Raw genomic sequence first — 14,906 nt, forward strand, 5'->3', positions numbered from 1 at the left:
TCTATTGAGATGATATTGTTAAAATGTTTGCTTCTTTAGTTACAAGAAATACAACATTCTAATTTCTTATCAGGTAAATTTGCAAAAATATTTGAAATTAGAATTCTACTCCTTTCTTTTGTATTTCAGACTACAAATATTAGTATCCCGTTAATGAGACAACTAGCTACCAGGAAAATAAATCTTGTAGAAATTCTTTTGGATATTTTTCATCTTGTTATTACTGAGAAAAAGCTTAAAAAAGTGGGAGAAGCATCATCTCATAAAATTGTGGAGGCATTCATCAGGGGAACTATTGAAGGTGATGCAACAGAGCAGGTAATACAAAATATTTAGTCCTATGATTTGCATATAAAAGGTATAACAAAGTTTCCCAGGGATGTTTTCCGTAGCAGAACTTCTTCCACTACTGAGGAAACAGGTCCCCAGACCATTCATGTAGTTTTGCAGCAAAGAAAGTTCAAGTCTCTGCTTTTTGTCTTGGGGATGGTTTATTGGGGTTTTTTTGTTTTGTTTTGTTTTCTTGGAAAGATTTTGTTTCTCAAATGCAGAGACTTAAAAACCACTAAGAGCAGCAGGGAAATTACTTGAGGCTTTATAATTGACAGGGGCTTTTTTGCATTATTGTCTCTTCTTTTTAAAACAGTTGGTTTTAAGCAGAACTGCCTAACTGAGCTGATGAATAAGAACATAAGACATGCCCCACTGCAACAGAGCAGTAATTCTTACCCATTGTTCTGTCTCCGACAATGACAATAGGAAATGCTGTTACAGGACAGCACAGTCTCCCCACTGTTCTCAGCGGTACCCTCCCCTTATCCCATGTTTTCCTTGGCACTAATTGTTGTTTGCTTATGGATGTTACAGTGTACTTTTTTTTTTATATCAATTGTTAATGAATTTGTATATCTATTAAAGACAGCTCATTTGTAGTTGAAAGTGTAATCACATTTAACAAATGTGTTTGTATGTAAATATATATGTGTTACATTTTTAAAAGTATGTTTCCGTATGTGTGGGTATATATGAGCAAATAAACATAAATATGTATTTTACCAGGATTGGAAGCATATGGAATGCACTGTTGGTCATATTATACTGGCTCAATTAGCAAATGTACAGAATCTTTGTAAAGGCTGTCCTGACATGAAATCCAAATGCCTATATCTCACTGGAAAAACTCTTCATTTACTTACCATTAATGTAGATCCTGTGCATTCAGAGATTTACTGGAAGCCAAATGTTATGGTATGCATTCTTTTCTGCATTTAAATTAATTTCCTATGTGTAAAGTTTGTCTGCCACAATATTTTTTCTGTATACACTTGTATAATACTGCTCTTTATTTAGAGCTAGGTTTTACATATTGCATGCAAGCCACTGTAAAAATACGTACTGAACCAAGTAATTTCAGAAAAATGCTTCTGCCTACGTGACATCCTCATGTAAATAATTTTTTGATTCGTTCCTGAGATATGCTAATTACAATATTTTCAAAAGAGAGAGAAAAATATTCCTTGAATGCCTTAAAGGGCTAGGTAGGTTGGTCTCTGAATCCATGCAAACAAGAAGTAATGACTTGTAGATTAAAAGCTCCGATTCGTAAGTTCCTTTTCTGTTGTAGTAAGAACACCATGTAAGGAAAAGAAAGTTGATTGAGTCATTAGAAATTCAGTTATGAATTAAAGTGTTCAGAAGAAATTAACTGAGGACAAATATCAGAAAATCAAAATCATAGAGGTTGTATGGGGGGCCTTTTTAGTTTCTATTAGCCATATTGTCGTCGTAACATATTAAGAAATTTTGATGCCTGATAATATTGCTAAATGTCTCACCATCAAGGGATTCATATAGTGAGAGGATTTCTTTTAAGATGAGTTCCATCTTCACCTAGACTTTCACAAAAGGAATGAAGCCAGCCATACTTAATGGAATGATTAATTATTCTTTTTTTATACTGTGATGAGTAGGAAGAAGCTAAATCAGACATCACAAAAACTTTCCTGACTTCAGCAGAATGCAGTGAACAGGAAGTGACAGACAGCAGTTTACAGACTAATAAATGTCAATATGATAAGTACAGGAGGAAAATACAGGAATTAAAGGTATATTAGCATATGTGCTTGAATTAGAATTTGAGTGCTTCCTTTTTATGCAATAATAGTCATCTTACCTTATCAGTGCTGTTTGAACTGATAATGGAAATGTTTGTAACATAAATTTGATCTTACAAAATAAAAAAAATCTCCAAAACACCCCCAAAACACCAGCTGTCCATCCCTACTCAGCTGTGTATCTCTGTCCTGCCGCTCAATACATGCTGCAGGAGCTCCTGATTGAGCTTTCCCAGTTGCTCCCAGAAATAATTTCTCCTTCAGTTTCCCACTGATTAAGCATGTAGTAGCCAGAACAAGATGAACAGGCAGCTTTCTCTCTGCTTCACAGGCATGCCTTTCTAAGGGAGCATAACATTTTGCAGACTGGGAACAAAGAAAGAAATAACTTCTGCCACAAAACATTTGTAAAATTCTTAGAAAATTTAAGTTGTATTGTATGGGGAGCTGATCTCTGTTAACTACTCAGTTCAAAGCACACTAGGAATTGGGAATGTACAGTTTGCATTGCTACTATAATCAATAAATACCTGAGATAAGAGATTTGTGGATTTATTTGTATTAAATATAGTTAACTATCAATGGAAACAACTGTACTGAGAACTGACAGAAAATTCCTTTGTTCTGAACGGCTCATATTGCCTGGAATTTAAATACTGTCCTACTAAGTACACGTTTTATATTAAAGAAAGTATCTTATTAAAACATGTATTTTTAAAATGTTGTATAACAGATGTTGGTGTCTGCTAAATAATTAATCTGTATTTGCGTATTTTGGTCATCCATTGGGTAAATGCCTTAAAAAGGAGAAAAAGCATTAAAATTAATCCTGAAAAAGTAATACTTATCTTTTCTAATGCACTAGTAGTGTGTATATGTCTAACACATATTTAATATTAATACATACTTTAATATAAACCTTTTTATTTTTATCATCTAGAAGGAACACAGGTTGGCTCAGAAATATCTTTCTCAATCCAGTGAAGCTTTGCTACAGTGTATGGCTATTGCATTCAGTCATAATATTACTGACATACTGGCTCCTGCTAGTTTTGAAATGGTTGAATGCTTTCGACAATTTGATCCAGTTTCAACTAGCCAGTTTTTGGCACTTCATCAGGTAATGCAGCTAATGTATTGTGCTTCTTTCCAGTATAAAAAAGGTGGTTTAAGCAAACCACCATAAGCAAAAGTGTTTATTCATATAGCCTGAAAATTGGTCATGCAGAACACAATGTATGGATACGTGTAAGAACTAGTGAGTAATACAGGTAATCAAATATATGATATGTTTGCTGAGTTCAAAATGTTTGATCAGTGGCTTTTTAACAATTCTAGTATCTGTTGTCTTTGACTTGATATTTTCATTGATGATTGCATACATGAAGAGATTTTAATATGAATAAATTACTATAATGTGATTAGCTAAGATAAGACATTACCACAAAGTACAGTTTCATCCTTCCCTAACAAATAATTTAAAAAATGTTTCTCTGGATTTGTTAATTCATTATTTTGAAGTAGATAGGAAACATTTACCTTCAGTTTGTCAAATCAACACCAACACAGCGTGGCCCATAGGTGGCTCGAAGGTGTATGAATCATTCACGTGCGTATGTGCCTTCATCACAGAGAAGATGAGGAATGGCTGTAAGGCTTATATTCCCTACATCAGGAACAAATAATACATACTTCCTACACCATCCTCTCCGTTGTAGAAATACAGAAATGCACCTTATACCAATTTCCTTCTGCCCCATGAAGGCAGTCGCAGGAGATTGACAGACAGTAGGCACCTGCCCGTGTCAACACTTGGATTTGCAACTACCTCCACCCATGGGTGGACTGGACTAGGTAGGTCTTCTGAGAAATCAGAAACAGCTCATACTGGGTTCCAGGGGTCAGTCCTTTATTCCTGTACTCCTGCAGCACACTCTTTGTGGTTTGCTGTCATACCTGTTACTGAACAAGCTAAGTAGAATGCATATCAAGGCACCAGTGTCTTCTACTGAGCAAAACCCATGTCTTTTACTGAGCAAAAAAATTCTGCTAATTCAGTTACTGTCCTGCCCAGAAAGGTTTGTATTTAAAAAAAAAAAAAAGTTTAAAATGTCACTGCATGTCAACATTAAGCCTCCCTTTGGAATTTTTTATTAGGTCAATCTGAACTGCATTTTTTTTTTTAATGTGACAGCTGCATTAAAAGAAAAAAAAAGATGCTTTAGCTCTTAGCAAGCATCGGTTCAAAGGACAGGATTGGTATGTTTGCTGAAAGAAAAGGATATAAAGTCTTACCCTTTATATTGCTCTTTGTAGGAAGTCTGTGCAAATGTGTGATATGATGGCTATACAGTAAAAGGCACAGAAACACAGAAAAGACTCAGCTTACTTGAAAGGCTAAGCTCAGAACACGGGCATTTACCTTTCCATGTAGACCTTAGATGACTAAATGCAGGAACATAGACGATAAATGTAGACAAAGAAGTCAATTCTAGCTACTCATATTTAAGAATCTCATAAGTTATTGCCAGACCGTTTACATTAGATTGTAAACACAAATAGACAGGCTTTTGCTAATCCATCTCACCTTTCAAGCAAGAGACTTTTTCTTTAACATATATATATCTTATAACAAACAAAGAGTATATATGTATTTGTATTATTTTTTGGAGGGAAAATAAACAAATATAAAAATTTTACAGAGCTGTTCAGCGTCTATGATGATGAAGAGTATCCTTCTAACAGCTACATCGAACACCAGCAGCTCTCAGCTGGCAGCATTACTGCATCTTCAGAATCATTTAAAAGAAAACAGAAACACAAGTGATCTTCTAAAAAATGTGGAACAGCAACTGACTGCTACTTCAATGGTAACTTTTTGAGATGTGCTACTTATTAGGGGTTTATATGTATGTTATATAAATACACACAGAGACACATATATATGTATACATACATATATACACACACATACACAGATATATATCATTTCAGTTATTCCTGGAATTAAATAATATTTCATCTGTTTTCTTTAAACTCTATTTTTTGTTTTCTTAATTTGGGTCATGGGTTGACTTGGTCATGAGTTGAAATACATTTTCATTAGCATGGTATGTACTGTCCTGTGGCTTTGTTTATGCTAGGTTATCTGTGTGACATGAGCTACATAATTTAAGTCAGAAGCGAGATTTTAAGGATGCAATTCCAGTTTGTCTTATAGTTACAGTTTGGTATAGCTGGATGTCAGAATTGTGCTGTCTGCACACTTAAATCATTAATTCCACGTGAGTCAGGCCCAATCCAGCTGAAGATGCCATTGTAAAGGACCCTTGCAACAGAGACTCCTGTCACTGTCTAGACAGCATCCAGTCATCCTGTTTGAGGTACTCAGGTCCCCATGCAAGTGTCACCCTATGAAAAGAGCCTGATTTTTTCCTTTTTTTTAACAAACACGCTATCCATGAGTCTGGGCATCAGCTAAACTGTGGTGTTGCAAACTGGATATTTGATGAAACCAACCTGTAAAATGTAATTCATGTAATTCGTAGTTCTGGAGCAAATCATGGATAAACTCTTCTGAGAGATAAATGCTCTGTGTTTCGGTCTAAGCTGGCTGAGAACTGTGTATTCTTCAAATGGCTGGGATCTAAAAGTGGATACCAAACCTAAGAGTGGAAGACCCTAGGTAGAAATGAATGAAATTAGAAACTGCCAGCAAGTTAGATACAAAGGATTAGCTGTAGCTGGCAGGGTTTAAGCATTTACAAAATGTGGCAAGCAGACAGTAGAAGATAAGAAAAATAAGTGTTTGTAGGCTACTGTTTTGGCTTTTCTCTGTATGTGCTGTATTATCTTATTTAGCAGAAGGAATAGGATAATATTTTGTTTAGAAGCCACGGTTTTTGAGTTGCTGGTAACTCAAACTGGTAACAGATACCCTAGCTGAAAACATTCATCAACGCCCACCATGTCTGTACCTGCTGCAGTAGCTCAGGAAAGAAAAGGTGGCAATCAAGACATCTGTTCATGGCTGCATTCTTGAACTGCATGGTTCCAGGCAGTGTGAGATGCAAGAAATCAAAGCGGTCACTGAAGTAGTTCTCTCTGAGACTATAGTAGTGTTTTTTAAAATTCAGTTGAGATTTTTAGTTCAGATCAGGAATGCACTTTCAAAGTGAATCTCCCAATTGTCCTTGCTTACAGTGCTTTGATTTGCATCGTGATACAATGATTGTAGGAGCTGGGTTCCTCTCAGACAAAAACCGAACTGGGTTCTCTGATGCGCTCAAGCCACATTGAGTGGGCATTCAGTCCAGGGGGCCGGTCCAGAGGTACTCTGAAGTAAAAATCAGTGAAAAGTGTACAGTGTATAATTCTGCTCCTGATGATCTGTACCGCGTGATAATGTATGTATACCCAGAGTGTACCCAGTGTGCTTAAGCACATAAAACTTCAACCTGAAAAACATGTAAACACACATGCTAAGGCAGCAGTCTCAAAAAACATTTATGGTCCTTTCTGTTTTAGGACCAGGTTTTCATCTGGAGTCAGACTGTTTAATCACGAGGAGATTTTTGGTTGGTTTTGGTTGTCTTTTCCTCAAAAAGGGTTGTATATTCTTTAGTACAATATTTTTGTGGTGGGTTGACTTTGGCTGGTTGTCAGGTGCCCACCAAGCTGCTCTATCACTCCCCCTCCTCAGCATAACAGGGGGAGAAAAGCTCATGGGTCAAGATAAGGACAGGGCTATCAGTCACCCATTACTGTCATGGGCAAAACAGACTCGACTTAGGGAGATTAATTTATTGCCAATTAATAACAGAGTAGGATAGTGAAAAATAAAAACAAAACTAAAAAAGATCTCCCCCCCCCACCCTTCTTCCCAGGCTCAGCTTCACTTATGATTCTTTGACCTCCTCCCCCTGCCACCGAAGCAGCACAGGGGAAATGGGGAATGGGGGTTGCGTGGGGGTCCTCCTACGGGAGACAGTCCTTCACGAACTTCCCCAACATGGGGCCTTCCCGTGGGCTGCAGTTCTTCACGAACTGCTCCAGCATGGGTCATTTCCACAGGATTGCAGTCCTTCAGGAATGGACTGCTCCAGCATGGGTCCCCCACAGGCCACAGGTCCTGCCGGGAGCCTGCTCCAGCGTGGGCTCTCCACAGGGTCACAGCTTCCTTCACGGCACATCCATCTGCTGTGGTGTGGGGTCTTCCACGGGCTGTAGGTGCATGTCTGCTCCACCATGGACCTCCATGGGTTGCAGGGGGACAACCTGTGTCACCATGGTCTTCACCATGGGCTGCTGAGGAATCTCTGCTCCAGCGCCTGGAGCACCTCCTCCCCTTCCTTCACTGACCTTCGTGTCTGCAGGACTGTTTCTGTCATGTTTTCTCACTTCTCTCTTCCGGCTGCTGGGCAGTGTTTTTACCCTTTCTTAAATATGTTATCACAGAAGTGCCACCAGCATTGCTGATGGGCTCAGCTTTGGCCAGCGGCGGGTCTGACTTGAAGCCAGCTGAAACTGTCTCTGTCCAACATGGGGGAAGTTCCTGGTGTCTTCTCACAGAAGCCACCCCTGCAGCTCCCCCTGCTACCAAAACCTTGCCACGTAAACCCAATACAATTTTATATAGTTCCTTTCGGTGAGGTGTCTATTCCTGACAAAATTGTGAAGGACTTTTACAAGCATAAATGTTACAACGAATTATTCTGCTCCCTTCCCTTTCTAATGTTCTGCTAGGATTTGATAGCAGTTTAACTTCACAGATAGTCTAGCAGCCAAAATAGTGATGTTGTTATGAAGAGTGGAGTAAGTTACTGTATTTGTAATTTGTTTTAAATAATATTTATAAGTTCTTCTGCACTGCACAAAAATTACACAATCATAGAATGATTGAGGTTAGAAAAGACCTCTGAAGGTCATCTTGTCCAACCCCCTGCTCAAGCCAGGCCACCTAGAGCCAATTGCCCAGGACATGTCCGGATGGCTTCTGAATAACTCCAAGGATGGAGACTCCACAACCTCTCTGGGCAACTTGTACCAGTGCTCAATCACCCTCACAGTGACAAAGTGTTCCCTGTTGTTTGGACAGAGCCTCCTGTCCTGGCACATCTGCTGTTTGTTTTGGCTTTTTTTTTTTTTTTTGTAAATACTAGCACCTTCTTTCCTAGAATTATTATCAATTTTCTGATGAAAGAACTTGGATTGCAGTTTATAAAATCTATGAAAATAATGCTACTTTTGAATTATTGTACAGGCATGGAGAAATCTCTGTATTCCTGTTGAACATTTTAATATAATGGATGAATTGCCATCTAATTTCTACATAATTATTCTCCAGCATTCAGAAGACAGGTATAAAGTTTCATCAATTTGGTTTAGAATTCTGTTTGTTACAAATGTAATCTTTTTATACCTGTAAATAAGCACTATTTTGGTTGTTTATTGCCTTTTACTTCTAATTTTGCTGGACTTGAATTTTAGGATAGTGAACAAATGAATATGTAAATAAAACTGCCTGCAGCTCAAAGCTGTACATTCTTCTGTACTTTGGATTTCCCTAATTATCTCTTAAATTTCCAGATGTCACTTGAAAGGTTTCAGGCTATTCTTGGTGTCCTCCTAAATTCTGTTAATAGTTTCTAGCTGTTATTGCTTATGCTCTTGAAAATGTTAGGAGGGGTCATACTTAGTTTTATAAAGCCACAAATGATCTCATTACTGCAGCCCAATTAGCAACTACTCATAAATTGAGCTATAGCAACTGACTATGAGTACCTTCACCAACTGTGAAAAGTCTTAAACAATTGTCATGGAACAAATAAAAATCTACCTTATGGGATATATAGCAATGAAAGAGCTTTCCTTACAGCTCTCAGTTTGTTCCAGTTAGATTTTGCAGGTTTTGCACGCCAAGGTGGGGGTAAATATTGCATCTTGAGAGTATTTGTGAGCACATTAAATTAGAGGGTAATAATTACTCATCTAATAAATTTCCTTCATATAAACAAGGCTGAACAGTGAAATAATCTACTCAGCAGTTTTCTGCTTTCCATAGATCAAATTTGTACAGTTCATTGATTGAGGTCCCAAAAGTAAGTACTGCACAGCCAAAAGGAAAACCCACTCAGCCAATGGGTAAGTGGCTCTTACATTTAAAAGATAAAAATCATTGCACTGATGTTATGAGAAGGCTCATGTCTTTCACTGTTGCAGTCAGTAAAATGTTAAAATAATTTTTAAAATAACTGTAACTCTTACTAATACCAGAGGAAAGTAAATATCTAAATACATGTGTTTCATTATCAGATATGATGTATCTAGTCACAATTTACAGAATTTTTGTTTATATTTGAAGGCTAAAGTTGTTATAGAAAAATAATTGTAGAGATTTTTTTTCATTGTACATTTCTGTATATATTTTGTGCTAAATATATATATAAACAGTTGTTTCATTTTCAAAGAATACCATGGCTTTAGAAACTGATGGTCTCTCTACATTCATTTCTTTAAGTACAAATATGGTGTCTCAAAAAGAGTTTTAAGATGGTGTTACTCTCCTTCTAATAGTGCAAGCTAAAGTTTCTCGATTTCCTGTGAATCCTGACACATTTTGTATTTTGTTGGAAAAAGTGCGTCTTTACAAGCAGCAAAAGATGGAGAGTCATCTTAAACAGACTGTCATTCAAAACTTGCAAGAATGTGTCTCCAAAACAGATGTGGTAATATATTTGATTACCTTATATTTAAAATAGGGTGAAAAACATGTACTAAAAAACTATTATAAACACTCTTTCCACAGAATTTTCAGTGTATTTCAAGTGTAACATCCCTAGTCTTCACAGTTGCTAAATGCTGTGTACTCTGCTACAAAATTTAATCTTACTGTGTTATTCTGTTACTGTGTTCAATGTCATTCAGCAGCTTTGAAATGTTCAGTAGTTTATCAGAATTGAAAATTGATGCAATTGAGATCAATTTACTTGAAAATGTGCTGTACCTCTAAGATTTGCATTTGCAAATGTACATTGCCTTTCATATCACATGAAAGCCCCAGCTGTCCCAAGAAAAAAAATTGCATCATAGATCTCAACCCTTTAATCAAAATAAAACTATCTTAGCCAGAGATTTATTACTGATTTCCAACACAGAAAAGTTTCTTTCTAGGGCACACAATATCTTTTGCACTATAGCTGTTTATTTGGATGCAGTTGATCCAAATCTGTTAGTCACAAAATTTTGCTTCAAGGACATGTCTCATTGGAACTCCAAGTTTGTAGCTATGAACACTCTTAAATTCTAGATGATAAAAGTCTTCTGTTACTGCAAGAAGGCTCAGTTCTATAAGGATATTGTTTTTCATAATCAGTGAACAGGAGTTGGGTAGCATAAAGGTACACTGGAAAAGCCTGTGACTTTCACATAAGCTTTTAAGCTGCAAGGTGACAGAAAGTTTTCTACGCATGAAATGTGCAAGTCTACATCCTAGCATTCTAATTTACTTTAATTTTGGCTCCATTAGATAAAATTTACATTTTTCAATATCAATCAAAATTCACTGTTAAATATAGCATATTAACAAAAGCTGATATAGACATACTTCTATTATTAATATCAAGGTAAAAAATATAGATGATACTGAATTTTCTGTGCAAGTTTTCATTGTTTTAATCACACAGCTTTGACACGTGGTTCTTGAATTATAATTCTGTCTTATTCATCACGTTAGCTTCTTTCAGTTAAAATACCGATTATTGCAGATGGTTAAAGTGTTGATCACTTTTTCTCTTGTCCATGGCCAGCCTTTGTTGTAATGGCAAGTTATGTAAAGATTGCTGTCGTTGCGTAAGTAAAGAAAAAGGTGGTAAAATAGGTGGTCAGGTAGAACAGATGAAAAAAAAAGGGGCTTAGGATTTTAAAATGCATGTCCATTACAACTTTCAGTAATTATGCATGCAACCTGCACAGAGCCACACAAACAGAGCTTTGGGTGAGAAGTCCATTCATTAGTACCAACACTCTTTGCGATTTAGTTGAGCTCGTTTTTCCAGTTAGTGTTTTTGTGTCCATCTATATTGGCTTTTAGGACCTTCAGTTTTTACTGTATCTTCTACACAATTCTATTCTCTCCTTATCTATTTTCTTCATTCTGTTTAGTTTTTTCCTAAATTGGCTCCATTGATCTCTCCATACACTTTCATTTGCTTCTACATTCATCTTGCAGTTTCTGTTTACTTCTCAAAGTTGTCCTTTCACAATTTCTTCACATTATTTGGAGCACCACGTTATCTTTTCTTTGTGCTGGACTTCCCTGCTATTCCCCATTGAAATTGCAGAAGTATATTAATTGCTTAAATAATAAACATTGACATCTTGTACTGATTCCTGTGTTAGAATATTTTGCAAAATGCTGGTAGGAGTGATGTTTTGAAGTAAAGTAGTTTTGAAACTGACCTTCTATATTTATATTTTCCATTTTATGATGTTTCAAATGATTTGATTTAGCCTCTGATTTAACATAATACACCTTCCATCCTTGTTAAACAGCATTTTGTAAATATTCTGGTTTTTCTTGCAATGTGTGTGATAGACTCCAACAGAGAGAATATATGATAATGGGCATGATTTGACATCAGATTTCTCTGAAATATTAGAAATTATGGAAGAATATCTGAAACCGGTGCTGTCACAGTTTGATTTTTGCGGTATCAGGTAAGACATTTAGACTTGTTTTATCATCATTTGTGAAAACAGAATGGTGACTCAAGTCCTACAGATACAGGAGTGGTTTTAGCAAGAATAGACCCCGTTGAATGAACTTTTCACATCTTGAAAGACAGTATATGCAGGATATGCAAGACTAAGAGGATTGAACCATATGATAGACTAATGGCCATCTCTCAAGCACTGTTCTCCGGCTTAAGTTATACAATATTGAGTTCAGGATGAAAAGTTGTAATTTAACTAGTTAAGGATGGGATTTCCAAAGGACAGGAACTCCAAAGGGAATACATCCTTTGTGTAAAATTTCACTGAGACTGAAGCAGTTTTGTCTTTGTGTTTCCTGTGAAAACTTTTCCTTACGTAAGTATCAGTGCTGGTAATATTTTCACTGTAATTCCTCTTCCCAGAGAACAGAGCACATCAGTTTCAGCAGCTGAATCAGGAAAAACAAAAGTGAAAGATAAGGACCCCAAACACACTAGAATGCGGGGTATGTGCTCTCTTGAGTACAATATGTGTGTGTGTGTGTGTATGGACAGATATCAAAATCCTGTCATTTTAGTTTCAATTTTTTTGAAGCCAGGGAGAAAAAAAAGGCTTTGGCAATGGTTTTGTCTGTTTATTTTCTATATCAAGTCAAGTATTTTAGTATACTTCCAAAGAGATTATTTATACGCTGGATGGAGCTATCCTTCTGCATGTATTTACAGTCTTCCAAACTATACAGGCTTTAGACAGCTAAATAAAATGGCTTTATTACAAACCAGTCTTTTCAGGAGAAAGGCCAAAAGAAAGAACTTTCTTAAGTCTCTTGATCTCTTTTTGTTTTGTCTTTTCCTGCTTTTTACTTTATGGACTCTCACAGGTCGTTTGCTTTAATGCAAGCCTAATGCTGGAACAGGTCCCTAAACATGTTCCAAGAGAAGAGGCAATCAAGTCCATGGCTTGCTTTAGGGATGGGTGTTTTGCTCTATGGTGGGGAGCAATGAAGTTTCTCAATTAAAAATTACTGAAAAATATATACGTTTGCATTTGCTATTACCTGCAAGAGTTTCTTTCTGCAACCTGGCAGCTGGCTGCTTCTGTCATTCTGCACAGACTGAATAACTTGTCTTCCATGTATCTGCTGTTTCTCTGTAGAACAGGAAAATGTTGTCATAATGATATTCAGTACTTTTTTTCTAAACAGCAGAAACAAAAAGTTTCCTACAGAATGACACAGTTAGTATGGGGTAAGAGCTCCTTTACAACTCTACACTGTTTACCCAGACACCGCTAAGGCAATTTTGCATTTCCAAACATCATTTTCTTGAATACATTGCATACACCTGGACTTCAATCTGAGATGGTTGGTTATTAATACGGGGATATTTTTCCTTCTGAAAAATCAGTGCTCACAAGTGCATGCACACAGAAGTTTGACAACATCTTAGGAGTAATGGTATCAAAAGAATTATTTTTGCATAATGCACTTAATCCACAATAAAATGGAGTTCAGGTGTCATACAATAAAGGAAATTTAGGTTTTTACATCTAACTTCAATTATTTATATACATACTGAGAACTATTAAATCTCAATCATGTTCTGTCACATTTCTTCAGGTACACCTATGGATTTAGGATTGTGTGTGGTATTGCTAGCAGATACATCATTTATGGAATTGCCTTTGGAAGCTCTGGATATCTTTAAAGAGGAAGGAATAAGTTCTGTGTCCAGAGATTTTTCTCTCCAGATTCTCTACAATCGAGTACATCTGGCTGAACCAGGTACTATTAGATAAATATTCTTTGCATTAGTATAATGATGCAGCAAACAAGATACTTAAAATTTAAATAATATAAATGGTGTATTATATTTTACTGGACGATTGCCACATACAATAGGTTTCCAGTATTTTAGATGGAATAGATAGTACAGTAGACTTATTTCAGTAATGTCCAGGCTGATTATAGTTGCAGTGCTAGCTAATTTAAAATAACCTCTACATGTTAAAGACTTATGTAAAACACAGTGGAGTCCAAATTGGCTTGCAAAGTTTCAGTTATACAAGTATGGTCTTGAACTCTTTATAGCTGTTTTCAGCCGCATTGAAAAAACTGAAGTAAGAATTTAGACTTCTGTTAATTTCTTTAACATTAGCGTAAGACTTTGCTCAAAATAGCAAATGTAAAAAACGTACTCATTGAGCTACTGCCTCTCTGTATAGCTAAGATTACATTAAGGGCTCAGGTCAATCCAGTGATTCTTGTGCTATGCATGAGCAAAATCAGATCCCACAGGCTTTATGGACTTCTTTCATTACTACAGACACTTGCACCCTATAAAACCTCTTCAGTGAAATGAGTTTAAGTGAGGTAGTTGGACAGCTGGTAAACTCTTCCTTATGGCATCTTAAAAATAATTTCTTAATTATTCTAAAAGTGAGTAATAAATGCAGGCACTAAGCAGTTTTCTGTATAAATCAAAGATACCGTCTATTGCTGAAGTTAAAAATTTGAAGTCACATTTTGCTCATACATAGATAAAAACACATTTTAACTCATTAAATTATTAAAACTAGTGGGCCTAAGATAAAAAATAGGATAAGTTTAGAAAATCTCACTCTGTACCATGAAAGTATTCTGTTCCAGAGAGGTTCTTGTTTTGTGTTCATATCTGTAATATTTAGCACCTTCAGTATAACCTGTCCTCTGTTTTTCCATTTCACCCCTCCTTTCTAAAGAGAAAGAATTGTGAATAATCTGACATTAGAATATTTTTAGTCTACATACACATTCATATACTCTTACAGGTCTCTTAGAAATAGGACTTTTAAAACATGTGGGGGTTTTTTTCCATTTCTCTTTTTCCCTTTGTTAAAGTGAAACTTCTTATGGTTGCATAATGTTAGAAGTGGATAAATGAGAGGAAGCATAGTTGAAAAGTCTCTGTTCATGCAATTATGAAAGTAGCCACTGAATGAGGAGAGAAACACTAGCCATATGAGTAATAATGCATCTATCAAACTTCCACCAACTTGCAGTGCACTCCAGTGATAACTGGCTGAGACATGTATTTTGGG

General features: G+C 36.3%; 1 protein-coding gene across 17 annotated transcripts in view; it reads left to right on the forward strand.

Moving 5' to 3' along the window:
* Nucleotides 1-14,906, forward strand: part of CFAP46 (cilia and flagella associated protein 46) — an 89,392-nt gene that overhangs the window by 63,459 nt on the left and 11,027 nt on the right. For 13 of the 17 annotated variants that reach the window (XR_012776092.1, XM_075504257.1, XM_075504260.1 and 10 more), the window contains 11 exons: nt 130-318; nt 1,060-1,248; nt 1,971-2,105; nt 3,055-3,234; nt 4,817-4,984; nt 8,377-8,474; nt 9,178-9,257; nt 9,690-9,841; nt 11,710-11,831; nt 12,251-12,301; nt 13,445-13,611. Coding sequence is in view for 15 of the 17 variants with exons in the window: in XM_075504257.1 (XP_075360372.1) it covers nt 130-318; nt 1,060-1,248; nt 1,971-2,105; nt 3,055-3,234; nt 4,817-4,984; nt 8,377-8,474; nt 9,178-9,257; nt 9,690-9,841; nt 11,710-11,831; nt 12,251-12,301; nt 13,445-13,611 (1,531 nt within the window). In the remaining 2 variants the exon portion in view is untranslated. Of the gene's footprint in view, nt 1-129; nt 319-1,059; nt 1,249-1,970; nt 2,106-3,054; nt 3,235-4,816; nt 4,985-8,376; nt 8,475-9,177; nt 9,258-9,689; nt 9,842-11,709; nt 12,302-13,444; nt 13,612-14,906 lie in introns of those variants that run through there. The other 4 variants (XR_012776093.1, XM_075504254.1, XM_075504262.1 and 1 more) reach the window with 4 other exon arrangements.

This window comes from Mycteria americana, chromosome 6 (assembly GCF_035582795.1).
Source record: "Mycteria americana isolate JAX WOST 10 ecotype Jacksonville Zoo and Gardens chromosome 6, USCA_MyAme_1.0, whole genome shotgun sequence".
NCBI classification, from domain to species: domain Eukaryota; kingdom Metazoa; phylum Chordata; class Aves; order Ciconiiformes; family Ciconiidae; genus Mycteria; species Mycteria americana.